This window comes from Peromyscus eremicus, chromosome X (assembly GCF_949786415.1).
Source record: "Peromyscus eremicus chromosome X, PerEre_H2_v1, whole genome shotgun sequence".
NCBI classification, from domain to species: Eukaryota; Metazoa; Chordata; class Mammalia; order Rodentia; family Cricetidae; genus Peromyscus; species Peromyscus eremicus.
In genome coordinates, this window is record NC_081439.1 from 115,782,256 (window position 1) to 115,798,491 (window position 16,236).

At 40.4% G+C, this 16,236-nt stretch overlaps 1 protein-coding gene across 5 annotated transcripts in view; it reads right to left on the reverse strand.

Annotated features, from left to right (window-relative positions):
• Positions 1–16,236, reverse strand: part of Arhgef6 (Rac/Cdc42 guanine nucleotide exchange factor 6) — a 121,583-nt gene that overhangs the window by 43,430 nt on the left and 61,917 nt on the right. For 3 of the 5 annotated variants that reach the window (XM_059250485.1, XM_059250486.1, XM_059250487.1), the window contains exons 7-9: positions 8,936–9,030; positions 4,503–4,598; positions 2,464–2,586 (exon numbers count right to left, since the gene is read on the reverse strand). In XM_059250485.1, coding sequence (XP_059106468.1) covers positions 2,464–2,586; positions 4,503–4,598; positions 8,936–9,030 — 314 coding nt within the window. Of the gene's footprint in view, positions 1–2,463; positions 2,587–4,502; positions 4,599–8,935; positions 9,031–10,912; positions 11,042–16,236 lie in introns of those variants that run through there. The other 2 variants (XM_059250489.1, XM_059250488.1) reach the window with 1 other exon arrangement.

Consider the following 16,236-nt stretch of genomic DNA (forward strand, 5'->3'; position numbering starts at 1 on the left):
TGCTAGAGATCCCAACTCAGGTATTTATATTTGTGTAGGAAACATTTCACCCACTAAGCCACCTTCCTAGCACTGTAAAGATTTATTCTGATGGGAGATAGCATTCAATTATTGTTTTTTTTTTTTTGAAAACTCAAAGCCAATTGTATTCACGCAAATTATTAGAGGAAGTGACACGGAGCTCACAGTCAGTGTTAGGTTCCTTACCACCACCTATTGTTTACCCACTTGACTTCTTGAAACTTGTATCAATCAGCACCCCAGAAGCAGCAGAGCTTGAGGGAAACATTCATTAGAGAGTAGAAGAAAGTGTAAATATAAAATATAAAGGATCAGTGACACACAAAGCTTGGGGAAAACTGGATACACCATGTCAAAGAATGGGACTACTTCCATCTTTCTCACTCTGCACAAACATACATGCAAAAATTGATCAAAGACCTCAGTGTAAGACAAGAAACTTTGAAATGCTAGGAGGAAACCCTGAAATACAGTATAGGCAAGCACTTTCTGAGAACTCCATACGCCAGGAAATCAAGCAAGAATTGGCATATGCCACTCCAGAGATGTTATTTAAAAAAAAAGAAAAAAGAAAAAAGAAAACCTTCCACACTGCAAAAGAAACAACTGAACAAAGAGAAAGCCCACACGGTGTGAGAGAAATCTCCTCCAGATTGTCAAGGAAATATGTCTCAAAACTCAAGAAGTGCCATTGTTGGGGAGGCACCCTAACCCTCACACCCTTTCCTTTCGTCTTTTTCTTTCTGGTACTGAGCAGAGCCTAAGCACACTTTCTCTGTCCTTGAGGTATTTTCTCTCTTTCTGCCATGTTCCCCTGCCTGCCATGTGTCTGCTTGTTTGCCATATGGCTGACCTCCATGCTGGCTTGGCTCAAATGGCAATCTCTCTCTCCTTTCCTCTCTCCTCTCTCCAACTCCCTCCTCTCTGCAGCTGGTGAGATTTACAGCTTGCCAGCCCTGGGATTTTTCTTTTTAACTCTAAGAAAAATTTCTCCAAAAATAAAAAACTCATTAAATTTAGCCAAAGAAGAAATAACACAATAAATAATGGACAAATCATCTGAGTAAACACTTTGCAAAAGGCACAAATGGCAAATTTATGGGGGAAAAATTCAATATTCGGCCATCAGGGAGATAGAAATCAAAAGTGTATTGGGATTCCCATCTCACCCTAAGTCATATGGTTCTCATCAAGAAAGCAACAACCAATGCTGGCAGATACAGGGAAAAGAAACTGTGTTGTCTATGGCTTGTGGGAATATATCTTAGTCTAGCCACTATACAGAGTGGAAGTTTCTCAAAACACTAAAAACAAAACTATCAGCTATACAACCCCTTTGTATATAACTGAAGAAATGAAGGAAGCATATAACAGAGTTATCAGCACACCCATGTATATTGAGGCTCTTCATTGTGACAGCTAAGCACTGAATCAGCCTATGTGGGGTGTGTGTGTGTACCTTCATATTTATATATCTACTTACATCTCTATATCTTTTTATCTGTCTATATGGACTATTATTCAGTCATAAAGAAGTGAATGCTCTTTTTAGGAAGGAAATGGGAATAAAGGTCATCATGTTAAACAAAATCAGTTTAGTACAGAAACACAAAAATCATTTATTTTTTCTCATATTCAGGAACTAGAAATAAAGACATACCAGGTAGTGTGTGTATTTGAGAGGGTGAGGCAGGAGGATTGCCAAGAATTTGGTGCCAGCCTGGGCTATGGACTGATCTGATCCTAAATCAAAACAAAACAAATATCAATCTGAATATAGTAAAGTAACTACTTGTGACTCAAGGTGGAAGAAGTGAGAGAAGTTAAGAGTGGATATGAACAAACCAAGACATGTGCACATGTGGAAATGTCACAGTGAAAGCCAATAATATGTGCAATTAACATACGTTGATCACAACGTAAACAATAATACTTGGTATATGTAGGGTTAACCCGTAATGTTAAATGGAATTTTACTTAAGCAAAGTCTTCCCTGATTTTTCCTCCACCCTAACCCTAACCCTAGCCCTAACCCCACTTACTTATCATATTGCAAAGTTCTCAATATCCTTTTGACAAACCTCTTGCAATACATGCCCACAGTGTTTCACTTGACAACTGCATTTCTCTCCCACAAGAGGTGGGACCCTGTCTTTCCTGATCAATCCTACTATGCTCTTCAATGTATTTACAAGCTTGCCTAGAGTGGGTGCTCAGTAAATTATTTGTTGCATTAGTAGATGACCAAGCCATGGGACAATGAATTCAGTCTTGGTCTGTGGAACAGAGATAACCAAGAGTTGAACTGGAGACCTTGAATTCCAAGAAGTCCTTCTGAGCAAGGCTCTCTGCAGAACAGCTGAGCTGGGGGAAAACAGTACATTACCTGTGCTGAGGGAAATCCAGGACATTACCTGTGCTGGGGGAAAGCTAGGACATTACCTGTGCTGGGTGAGCACGTTGACAGCTGAAGGATGATTTGCACAGTAAGCCAGGTACATTGATTTAAAATGAGGCATGAGGTTCAGTAGACAGCCTCCTACTTTGTGCTGGTTTTCTGGAAACCTGTAAGTAAAACATGTGAAGCATAGAATGTAAACTAGGAAACAGAAGGTAAAGATACTCACAATTAAGCCCAGAAACAGGTAAACCATTTGATGCATTGCCATGGGGATTATTTATTTATTTACTTATTTATTTATTTGTTTGTTTGTTTGTTTGTTTTTAGGTACACTGGAAGCACTTTATCCATGGAATGCAATTTTTGATCACTGATTAAAATTCTAGCCACCTTGCTGGAGAGATGGCCTGGTTGTTGAGAGCACTAGTTGCCCTTCCAGAGTACCCAGGTTCAATTCCCAGCACCCACATGGTGGCTTGCAACCATCTTTAACTCATGCATGTGGTACACAGACCTATGCAGGCAAAACACCAATACACATTAAATAAATAAAATTTAAAAAAATAAATTCTAGCTACCAAGTAAAACTCAGGATAAAATTCTTACTTGGAATTAGCAGGTAGGGCTGTTTGTTTCTAGGATGGTAATATTCAAATTTCTCTTGACACACTAAGAATATTCAAATTCACACCAAGTTCAAACACAGACAAAACTGATTGAATTTAATAGCATAATACATCTTGGACAAAATTTCATCCCATGATGCTCAGAAAACAGGCAATCTCCCAATTTCCGTAGACTGATGAAAGTCACTAGTTTTTCCAAGATACACTGGAAAATTAATTTTACACCAGAAATACACTGCCAGAAGGTCATTCCAGTGAACTTTGTAATATGATGTTTACTAATTCAGAAATCAAGTAGGCATCAAAACCATGCTGTGGGGGTTGGAGAGATTGCTCAGTGGTAAAGATCACTGGCTTCTCTTACAGAGATCCTGGGTTCAGTTCTCCGCATCCTCCCACATTGGTGGCTCACAACTGTCTATAGCTCCAGTCTCAGGGGAGCCAGCCTTTTCTCTGGTTTCTGAGGGTGCTTCACGCACATGGTGGACACTCATATATATGTTGCAGGGAAAACACCCATATACACAATATATAAATAAATCTTTTTTAAAAATCATGCCGTGGTTCACACAAGACATATACTTTTTCTTCTCCAATTTTGTATGTGTTTCAAGTCAGACTATAACAGACACAATACCAGGAGTGCTACAAAGAACCAAGTTGGACATGGTGGTAAGTATCGTAATGCCAGAGACAGAGGTAGAAAGATCTGAACTTCTAGACCCACCTAGGCTACACAGCGAGCTTGGGGCCTGCTGGGACTGAAGAGATGGGGTTGGAGTGGGCAAAGTGAGGGCCAGGGGGTCTAGAGTACACAAGGCCCCAATCTAAGGGGTCAGAAAGGGAGAGATTTGAAAGGAATGATTTAAATGACTTTTCCAAGTAGTTTTCAGCACATCAAATAAAAATGTCTTAACATCAAAGCTGTTATCATTGTCACTGCAGAGATGACTTAGTGGTTGAGCACTCTTGCAGCTCTTGTAGAGGACCAGAGTTCAGTTGCCAGCACACATGGTGGCTCATAGCCATCAATAACTCCAGCTCCAGGGGATCCAACACTCTCTTCTGACCTGGTGCACATACATACATGACAGCAAACACGCATACAAACAAAACAAATGATGCTATTTAAAATGAAAGCCAGAAACAGTGTACTAGATGGAAACCCTTTGCATACACCTAGTGGTTTGACACTAAACCCACCACTGTCTTTGTAGGGTGGGTCATCTTTATATGTTCCTGTGTTCTGGGACAATGGGTTGAAATTGCAGCAAACATATAAATATAAAGAGCCTCGCCTGATCTTATAATCCCAATACTTGGGAGGTGAAGGCAGGAGCGTCAGAAACTCAAGCTCAGCCTGTACTACATAGGGAGTTCAAAGCCAGTCTGGTCTATGTGATACATCTCAAAAGGCATTTTTAAGTATAGAAGGAAAGGGCAAAGTCACTTACTTTGAACATTCTTCCAAGGCTTGGCAGAGTGTCTGTTGAAATGTGCATACTTCTTCAAAGTTTCCCAATAAACATGTAAACTCCACAGTACTAAGGCTGAATAAAAAAAAGGGACATGACGTTCTAGTTAATAGAACGGAAAGATGCATCAGATAGCTAGCTGGAGCTCAGTTAGCTGCTAGCTGGCTGCTAGCTGGCAAGTATGGAAGTCAGAGTGCCTGTGTTTGAATTTCTTCTTTGTTAACTTACAACAGCTCTATGGCCTCTGTCACCCTTGTTTAGCTTCTTCCCTTGCTTTATCTTTTATACGATAAGAATAATGATTGTAAAGAAAGTTGGTGTTCATTAGGGGCACTTACGTATTCTGTTAAGCCATGAGGAAAACAACATGTACTTAATATGAATGTATAACAATAGGTAAAAGTATAAAACTATTTGGAATAAGTTAAAAATCTATGGTATATCTCTTCTAAAGAAAATGGGGAAGTAATTAAAATATTTATGTTCAACAAGCACAGAGAGGAAAAGGTAGCAAAATTAACTTTCTCTAAAATGAAAATATTCAAATAACAACCAAAAACATTCTTCATGAAAGAGAACAGAGGGGAGAAAATAAAATTGAATTTTGTTATTGTTATTTGTGGGATAGAACAGAGTTAAATAGTGGCAAACTGAATGGTTTTATTCAGGGCATCTACATGAGGAATACTCCCGTTCATTTTTCCCTTACCGAGCAGTAAGCGATACTAAGAACAGGAGCCAACCCTCACAAGGCATGAAACAGTCATGCAATCACTTTCCAAACAGGAGCTTCAGTTGCTCTGTGAGCTAAGCTCCATGGCCATTTACAGGCTAAGTGCCATTTTACAGGCGAGAAGACATAGGCACAAGGCAGGTAGTAAGCAAATCCACCGAACATCAAAGAGCAATAAATAGCAAAGAAAAGGTTATCCCAAGCATTCTTACTCTAGAGAGCACGCTCTAAAGCACTTGTCTGAAGATTCACTTGAGAGGTGGATGTACCACACATTCTCTCTCCTTCAGAATATATCATCCTGGGGGCTGCAGAGAGGGCCCAGAGCACTTGCTGCTCTTGCACAGGACCCAAATTCAGGTCCCAGCACCCACATTGGAGCTGCTCACAACTGCATGGAATTCCAGCTCCAGGGATCTGATGCCCTCCAGTATCAGGCTTCCTGCAGCACCTGAGCACACATGGCATACACTCACATAGACATATACATAATTAAAAATAAAAAATATTTTAAAGAAACAAATTACCAGCTCTAAGCACACATACATATCAGCAACACTAAAGGGGCTCAGGGAGACAGGGAGGCACTGGAAGAGGCGGGGGGGAGGGGGGAAAGGAGTGGAAATGGTGAAAATACAGTACTCATGTAAGAAACCCTCACAAATATTAAAATTAAATTAAAAATATATACAATCCTAAAAAGATGCGGTAAGGCACACATGTAATTCCTGCACTTGAAAGGTCCATTTAAGAGGGTCAGGAGTTCAAGCCTGAAACTAGTCGTAAGCTACATGAGAGACACTGTCCCAAAACAAATTTTAAAAGCATGTACATGTCATAGTTAATTCCTAGGGGAATATTTGCAAAGGAGTTTTGCTCATTAATCAAAAAGGGAAGATCCCAGTAAACATTCCCAGTAACCCTCAGAACATGAAAAGCTCCCAGTTCCTCCACTGTTCTGCTCTCTTGAACTGCAAACTGGAAACCCCGCCTCCTGTTGGCCGAGGAGGACTCTGGCAGCCAGCCAGTTTCTCTGGCTGCTTTTCTATCATAGCTGCAGCAAGCAGGGCCCCTGAACTTTCTGCAACCTGTTCGAGAATGTAGCTAGCCTCTTCACCATCAGACAGCAAACAGTCTGGCTTGCTCAAATCTTTGCGGGGTGAGAGGACAGTCAGAACTGGTGGAAACACTCTGACACCAGTGTGAGCATCAAAGTGAGCGTGAGCGCAGGTCTGACCCGTCTCACACCCTCCTCTCCCTGTTTAGGGATTACAAGTCTGCTTCTTCCTCATTTGAAATCTGACCATCCCCCACTCAGGATGACTACTTCAGTGGCCCCCTCTTCTGCGGGTTCCAGCCAGAAAACAGAAGGCACATTTCAGATAGTGTGTAGCAGGAGACATGATAGAGCTGGTCTGGTCACTTGGGGGTTGTGTGACAGGCAAAGCAGTGAGCCTGTCCAGACTTCAGTTTCTTATCTCCTCAATGGAGATGGTCAGTTCTCCCAGGAAACTAGAAAGGGTGGTGTGCTGTATTCCTATATCACTCTATAAACTATGATTCACATAACACTTCACATTTCACATAATAAAAACCAAACACAGGAATGTAAAGCGCTTCCATAGGAAAAACGCTTCCTTTGGCGTCATGAGAACAGTTAAATCAAAGTTCAGCATGACAGTTTGCTTAAACAACATAATTTGGGGAGAAAAAAAGGAGAAAAATAGTTAACTATGTTAAACTCATTTAAGCCTGGAGTTGGTAGTTCAGATTTTGTCTTCCACTGTGTGAGCTAAAGTTTCTATTTCACTTACAGATTATGATAGCTAGCAAAATTTAATCAGTTAAAGTAACAAATAAGGACGGTCATTATTTGTTAAATATGTTAGCCCTATAATAATAAACAATAAATGGTCAGTATTTTTAAATATTTTAACTAAAATCTAATTACATTATTTCCCCCTTCCTTTTTCTCCCTCTAGCTTGCTCCCCCACTCCCTCTCAAACTGATAGTCTCTTTCATTTTTAGTGTTAACATGTATTTTTCTTTCATGAAATCTTAGTCTTTAGCTTATACTTTAGAAAATCATTTCAGGTTTAGTGAGTTTTGTACATTTTGCTTTCAGAATGCTTTCCATCTCATTATCATTCACATGTGCCTGAATGAAATCCTGCCTTGAATTGTGCTCTTCTAAGCATTTGCAAAATGCCACACTCTTTCTTTCCACTTAGGGAGCATGGGAAAGAGGTCTGGCCTGGCAATTGAAAGTCAGAGCAAGCATGAGAATTTCCAATTTATGTGATTTCTGAATAAAAGTACTTCACTTTAATATACACAGGAAATGTGGAAGCTAAAAAGAAGACCCCTACACCTGCACATTGGTGCATGTTGCAGTGCTAGTGAATGGATCTTTTGTTTAATATTGCAGCCCTGTTCATGACAGCTAAGCAACAAAACCAACCCAGGTGTCCAACACTAGAGGAAGGCACAGGGGAAATGTGCCTTCTATGTACAAGAAAATTTTTGTTTAACTATAAAGAATGAAGTTATGTCATTTGCAAGAAAATGGATGCAAGCAGAAAAAAACATATTAAACAAAATAAGCCAGTCTCAGAAAGGCAAATATCAGGTGTTGCCTCTCACTTGTTTTATATAGATACATAAAATTTTGTGTGTGCATGTGAGCGTGCATGCGCATGTGCACGTGTGTGTGTGTGTGTGTGTGTGTGTGTGTGTGTGTGTGTGTGTAATGAAAGTAGAAGGAGGGCTGGAGAGATAGCTCAGAGGTTAAGAGCACTGGCTGCTCTTCCAGAGGTCCTGAGTTCAATTCCCAGCAACCACATGGTGGCTCACAACCATCTATAATGAAATCTGGTGCCCTCTTCTGGCCTGCAAGGACACATGCAGACTGAACACTGTATACATAATAAATAAAAATAAATCTTAAAAAAAGAAAGTAGAAGGAAAACTGTGGGGGGAATAAAGAAGAGTAATAAGAGGGGAAAGGACAAGAAACAGCATGGTAAGAGGGTGGGGAATATGATTAATACATAAACTATGTACTCATATGGAAATGTTTTAACAAAAAATATTTTCAAAGTACATCTTACAGAAACACAGAGTAGAAGAGTAGTTACCAAACTATGAGAGGATAAGGAGGATGGTAGGATGCAGAAAGGACAGTTTAGGGGTACAGAGTATAGCTAGATAGGAGGTATAAATTCTTAATGTTCTACAGAACGGTAGGGTTTCTAGGGATGCCAAAAAAGCAATTGTATATTTCAAAACAGTTGATGGATATGCCGGTTACCCTGATCTGATTTTACACTTTGTAGAGGTGTACTGAAATATCACACTCCATCCTATAAGCATGTACAATTGTTTAGTGCCAAGTGTTGAAGTATAAAAAAAAATAAGGAGGCAAAAAAAAAAAACCCAAATACAAAAATTGTCATAGGCAGAATCTCAGATCAGCTCATTCTTTCCACAGAAAGCAAGCCAAGCTCTCCAAAAGCAACATCTTGCATAACTGCCGTTGTTCTGACCATGTTCTTGGCAACCTGTGATCTGTGGGAATTCTTTTAAAGAGCAAAATCAATTATTCAGTGACATAGGAGTAATGCCTCCAAGTGCTGACATTATCTTGCTGTGTTTTACTAAGGGTTTAAAGAGTCTTACTTGTTATTAGACTGCAAGGGTCTTAGATAAGTAACGAGAAGAGACTGAAGTTCTTTGGCATATTCCTTTTCAGTGTCCAAGATGTTCTGTAACACCTGTAGAGAAACAAGAATTAAGGTCTCATAACTGTCAAGCAAGTCCAAGGTCAGAGCTTTAGATCTTCTAATCAAACTCCTAGAAAAGGCCCGGCGGTGGTGGCACACGCCTTTAATCCCAGCACTCGGGAGGCAGAGGCAGGCGGATCTCTGTGAGTTCGAGGCCAGCCTGGGCTACCAAGTAAGTTCCAGGAAAGGCGCAAATCTACACAGAGAAACCCTGTCTCGAAAAACCAAAAAAAAAAAAAAAAAAAAAAAAACCTCCTAGAAAAAAGCATCCCAGTTTACTTAGGCTGATGCTAGATGTCAGGAATACAAAAACGCATATGTATTTTAGTTCACACTAGAAAAATACTTTAATAATTGTCTGACAACTAGTTGGATGAAGTAACTCATATGAACACAATTATTGTGAATTCTCCACAGCTGGAGGAGCCTTACCACTTACATGGTAGTGGTCACAATTATTTATGCTTTAAATAAGTTCATCGAGGAAAGGGCAAGGTTAGCTAATAAAGGCTAACTATTCCCATTTTATGAATAATAAAAGTATAAAACATAGAGATTCAAGACTAGGAGAATTCAAAGATAATTATGACACAAAACACTAAGGATTTGGTTTCTGTATTGTTTCTGATAAGACATTTATGGAACAAAATCATAGTATATAGTACATTTTTAAGCAGGATTAAAATTGGTCTTTCAATAAAAACAAAGAGTGCCCATATGAACAATTCATATAGAAGAGGAGACAGTACTGTGAAGAATTTAATGAGGAGAACAATTCAATAGTTATCTGTTATTAATAACACAAAATTCTTTTTTGTTCTTGGTTTGAGACAAAGTCTTATTCTAGTCCAGAATGGCTTGGAAATTACTATGTAGCCCGAACTAGCCTCAAACTCACCATAATCCACATGCTTAAGCCTCTACAGTGCTGAAATTTTTTGTCAGTGTATGCCACCACACCTAGCTAATAAAATCTATAGGCACAACAACCAATGTAGGACCCCACAAGTTCTCTTTTCCCACCAGTTCTAAGATCATCCCCCATTTCTCAGCCTGTTCTGGAAGCATATAAAACCTTCATTTCAAGCAATTATACATGACCAAGTTACTATTTTTGCTATATGTTATATTTATATATTTTTTCACGTCTTCTAATTCATTGAAAGATCTTTCCTATGTTAATGGCTATGCTGCTTACAGATAGGGAACTTCCACCATATCTGAAGATGAAGACATTAAATAGGAACCTACAAGACAGAGAGAAACACGTATGGCTAGGAGAAGCACATTAGTCTACCAAAAAGGCAGAAACGCACAGCTTACAGTGTGCCTGTGGCTTCCACATTAGCTGGATTCCATAGGGCTTCAGCTTTCACAGGATTCAGCTAATTTCAGATTGAAAATAGGTTTAAAAGGTCGCCTGAATTGAATCCATATGGACTTTCCCATTGTCATTATTTCTTAAATTATATAGTATATATAACACAAGATTCTAATCCCAGCTACCCTTGGGCCTGATGTAAGAAGACTTCAAGTTTGAGGCCAGCCAGGGTAACTTAGTCAGATCCAGTCTCAAAATAAAAAATGGGAAAATAAAAACTGAAGGTGTAGCTCAGAGGTAGAGCACTTGCCCTGGCATGTGTGGAGTCTTAGGTTCAGTTTCCAGAATCACAAGTAATACTTAATAGTGTAACAATTATTAGCATGGAGCACATACACAGGCAGGCAGCATAGAGATTATCTCAAGTGTAGGAGAGGATGCAAAAAGATCATGTATAAATTCTAGACTATTTTATATAAAATACTTGAACATCTGTATCTGAGGAGGCCCTGGAGCCAATCCTTGTGGATACCAAAGAGTGGCAGTACTCACAAGACAAAGCATGATGACCAACTTTTGAAAAGTGGAGTAGCTGAAGTAAGTAGGGGACCAAGGAACCGCTGGCTTTCTGGTGAACAATTGAACTGGGGGATGGTAGTCCCAATTGTGCTATTGGCTTACAGGCTGCTTCAGTTTTAAGGCATAGCCTACCTCATTTCAGATTGTGACATTTCAGGGACCATTGTGAAGTAGTAGTGAGATGCTGCACAGGTAGGTACTGGGCAAGTGGCAAACACTTTGACCAATTTAAGAGGCTAAATGCATTTCTGCCAATAATAGCACTATTGGAATTTCAGACCAGAAGTTTCTGCTGGGAGAGGAATGCCCTACATCTTGAGGGAAGTTAAGCAGCATCCCTGACCTCTACCCATTAGATGCCAGTTGTGTTCCATCCCACGCTGCAGTTACGACCATCAAAAATGTGCTCAGAAGGGTAATGTCACCTTAGTTGGGAACCAGTGACTTGGAAGGCCATAAGGTGGTTTCCAAAGCTATGGGTTTGCTAAGCATAAAGGCACATGCCTATTATCCCAACACTCAGGAAGCTGAGGCAGAAGGATGGGTTGAGGCCAGCTTATGTACACAGTGCGTTTAAGGCTAGCCTGAGCAGGACTGAGCCTACAACAAAAAAGGAGACCAGTGAAGGGTTAAATTATAGGCCCTACTGACAGCCACTTTTGTCTACTTTCAGTTCCCCTATTGCTCAGAAACTATTCTTTACAAATGTAAATTCAGAGGTCTGAAAGAACTGGTGCTCTCTGAAATTAGTCCAATGATGGAACAGAAATGTTACCGCCTATAAAAAATCCAGTTACAATAAAGGCCACTAGAAACTGCTTTGGGATGACTGAAAAGCAAATTCAGAATGCAAAAACTGGGTCTGGAGCTCAGTTGGCAGAGTGCTTGCCTAGCATGCACAAAGCCCTGGGTTCCATCCCCAGTACCACACAAACTGGGTGTGGTAGTTCACACTTAGAATCCCACTGTTCTCGGGAAGTGGAGGCAGGAGGATCAGGAGTTTAGGATCATTCTCATCTACACAGGAAGTCCAAGGCCCACCTGGAATACATGAGACCTTCTCTTTAAAAAAAAGTGGAAAATCACTGGTTTCAATTAAAATGATGCTTCAAGAAACTAATTATAAATGCAAATGCCCATATTAAGAAAAAACAAGGCACTTCAATTTTAAAACAGATATGCTTCCTGGGTAAATTGGACTCAATGGGTTAAAAAAACAGAGGACATAAAGTTCAGATGGAGACATAGTAGTGGTGAATGTGGTCAAAATTTGTTGTATGCATGAAGGAAATTCTCAAAGAATAAATACATTTTTCAAGGAGGGATGATTTCTAATTTTTCATTTGGCATTCAAGGGACTGGGGAGTCATTACTCCCTTCTAACACACTTAGCTGGATGAAATGAAAACTAAAAGAAATAAATCTGTAAGGAATGAGATTATAGAAAACATCTATTCTGAAGAGTGGATATTGAGACTTACAATGGACCAGCACAGAGACCCACAGAAAACCTCCACAGGAAGCAAGACCAGGGTAGCAAAACCTTTGCTGTAACTGACAAGCTGGTGAGCACTCAGAGCGGATGAATCTGAAAGTTGAGCACTCAGGGGCTCAGTGTCATGAAAGCACACTTACCCTTTTGTGAGTTTTGTTCCAGTAAAAATAGAGGAAATACCCTTACTTTTTCAGGCAGAAGGAGAAGAAAGCAGCCAGTATGACACCAACATATTCTGGTAGCTAAACAACATGGGAACATTTAAATTCCTAACCATGTCAGCCCTCAGGAGAAACTATTTTACCAGCTCATAATCTAACTGACGTGAGAGTCTAACTGACATGGAAAGAGAACATCTCAACTCCAGCCAGCTGGAAAGACTCATGTAGACAGGAACTGAGCAACCTCAGCCCCTCTAGCCATCTTGTGTCACCTGAGAATGGACAGTGAGAAAGAAGCATTAGTAAAGGGCACAGTCGAGGGGCCCAGGCTCACCAAGGGTCTAACACATGATCATGGGAAACTAGAACGTATCCCTGTCTCCACACCTCACCACCATAGTACTGAACACCTGCTCTCCAGTCTCTTTGACCCAGCACATCACATCATGTCAGGCTTCCAACACGAAATGGCAAAGCCACAGTGAAAGGAAAGAGCAGCTGGAGCTCAGGTGTAACAGTGGTCGAGTGCTTGCCTAGCATGTTCAAGGCCCTGCGTTCCATCCCCAGTGCCACGTAAAACAAATGAAGACTAACGATAACCCAATGAATTTGAGGAGACAGTGAAAGCATCAGATAGATTCACAATAAGACAGATTCAGATCGCCGTTTCAGTCTTACAAATGCTGCAGTTTTTTTTTTTTTTTTTGGTTTTTTGAGACAGGGTTTCTCTATGTAGCTTTTGCGCCTTTCCTGGAACTCACTTGGTAGCCCAGGCTGGCCTCGAACTCACAGAGATCCGCCTGGCTCTGCCTCCCGAGTGCTGGGATTAAAGGCGTGCGCCACCACCGCCCGGCCTACAAATGCTGCAGTTTAAAGCAATAGATTCACAATAAGACAGATTCATTGTAATAGTTTACAATGTGTGTAAAATATACGTAGGCTTGAAAGAGACAAAAAAGGTGATATATACAGTTATATAAACAAATACATAGTTTTAAAAAATAAAGTCTTTAAAGAGACAGTAAAATTAATATAAAAAAATAAGCCATGTAAAGACGAATATTACACAGAGAATCTGGATTGTGTTGTCTTTGGGATTTTTAACTGCAGAAAAACATTTGATTGTAAAAGCTGTTGAGTTATGCCAAAATGTTATTTTAAAGGTACCTTGACTTCAAAATTTGGATATAAGGATATGTTGCTTTGGAAAAGAGACTCTGCTTTTGTTCCCACAGAAAGCCAGAGGCTATGGATTTGTTCCAGATTAAAATACATCAGGTTTGACCAGCCAAGACCCCCTGAAAGGTCTCCGATGACACCATGGCCCAGATGATCCAACATCCAAAATGGTTTGAAGGCAACTGGCTCAGACAATACAGCCTCATGGACTATTCCATAATCCTAAAATTTTCTTTGTGTCCCCATAAGATACAGTGCCCCCTTCCAGCAGGAAGTAGTAAGAGAAGCTATGCCCAAATTCCCAAATTATATGTAATTTTACTTTGTTAAGGTTAAAACCTTCCTTTTTGGAAAAAAAAAGGGGGGAGTGCTGTGGGATGTTCTGTATGGCAAATGTGTTGCTGATTGGTCAATAAATAAAACACTGATTGTCCATTGGCTAGGCAGGAAGTATAGGCGGGACAAGGAGGAGAATAAAGCTGGGAAGTGGAAGGCTGAGTCAGAGAGACACTGCCAGCTGCCTCGATGAGAAAACGGCATGTGAAGATGCCGGTAAGCCATGAGCCATGTGGCAAGGTATGGATTTATAGAAATAGATTAATTTAAGCTGTAAGAACAGTTAGTAAGAAGCCTGCCACGGCCATACAGTTTGTAACCAATATAAGTCTCTGTGTTTACTTGGTTGAGTCTGAGTGGCTGTGGGACTGGCAGGTGACAGAGATTTGTCCTGACTATGGGCCAGGCAGGAAAACTCCAGCTACAAGAGACAAAGTCAGATATCGGGAATGTTGGCATTCATTGAAAAGAACCCACCAACACTGAGTTCTTCGGCCTGTGAACTTGTTATTCAAAAGTAAAGCAGACATGAAGACTTTCTCAGACAACTGAAACAACACCCTGAAGGAAATTATCAGCTCCATGTAGGCCTGATTTTCAAGAGATGTTCCTAGAAATTCTTGAACCTTTGTGTCTTGCCCACCACAAGATGAACTATCTCGTCTCCCACACACAGCTGCCACCATGATGTTTGGCCCAAGTCAACAGAGACAAGGACCACGGACTGAATCTTCTGAAGATTCAAACAAATGCTTCCTTTCTTATAAGAGAGTGTCTGGAGGGAAAGTGATAGAGGGGAGAAACTTGCATTTGTGTAAAGAAGAGAAGAATATTCATGAGGGAACAAGTGATGGTCAAAGAATAATTTTCATTTTCTCTCACAGACACACAAACAGCTAATAAAAATTATTCAAAATTGGGTCCTGGGTTCTATCCCTAGTACCAACAGAAATAATGCATTTGATTACATGAGTATCTGTGTACATGTAGTCATGTTTATGTGTGAGTAAAATGAGTGGTATTAATAATACAAGGCACGGGAAGGAAGAATTAGGACTACTTTATTAGTAAAAGATACTTTTACTAACTGAATATTGAGTATATCTTTGTGTAGTGTTGTTTGAAAATGATATTGGAAGCTCAGTGTGGTGATACATGCCTGTAATCCTAGCACTTCAGAGACGGCAAGAGGATCAGGAGTTCAAGGGCAGACTAGGTTACATGAGACCCTGGGTATTTGTTACTTTTCTCATAACTGTAAGCAGATATCTGGCATGAAGCAACTTAAGAAAGGCCTTATTTTGGCTCACAATTTGAGGGGCTAGAGCCCATCATTGACAGTAAGTAGCTCCTTAGCGGCAGGATTGTAGAGCTGAGACTACTCCATTCCTCACATCTCCATGGAACAAGAAGCAACGAACAGATGATGCTGGTACTTTGTTGGTTCCTTTTCCCCCTTTGTATCCAGTTCAGTACCCCAGTTCATGACATGGTATCTCCAACACTCAGAGTGGGCCTTCTCTCCTCGGTTAATCCTCTTAGGAAACACCCACACAGACATTCCCAGAGATCTGTCTCCTAGGTGAGTCTAAATCCAGTCGTGTTAACAATGAAGAGTAACCATCATGTTTTGTCTCAAAAAACAACAACAACAAAAATAAAACACAAAAAAGAAGAGGAGGATACAGATGGAGAGAGAGAGAGAGAGAGAGAGAGAGAGAGAGAGAGAGAGAGAGAGAGAGAGAAGAAGACTGAAGAAATGAGTCGGTGGGTAAGAGCAGTCACTGCACAAGCATGAAGACTTAATCAGATGCAGGCACCCACAGGAAAAGCCAGGCATGGCCACTTGCTAACGCCAACATTGTATACGGGTAGAGACAGGAGGATTGCTGAGATTTGTTAGCCACCAGCCTACCTCCAGGTTCCATAAGAAACCCTGTCTCAAAGGAATAAGAGAGATAGAACAGAACATATGACATCTTTTCTGGTCTCTGTACACACACACACACACACACACACACACACACACACATACACACATGCACACACATATGCATACATACCTGTACAAGCACATATACCACATATTCTCATATACAAATATGAAAAAGAAAATAAACTTGGAT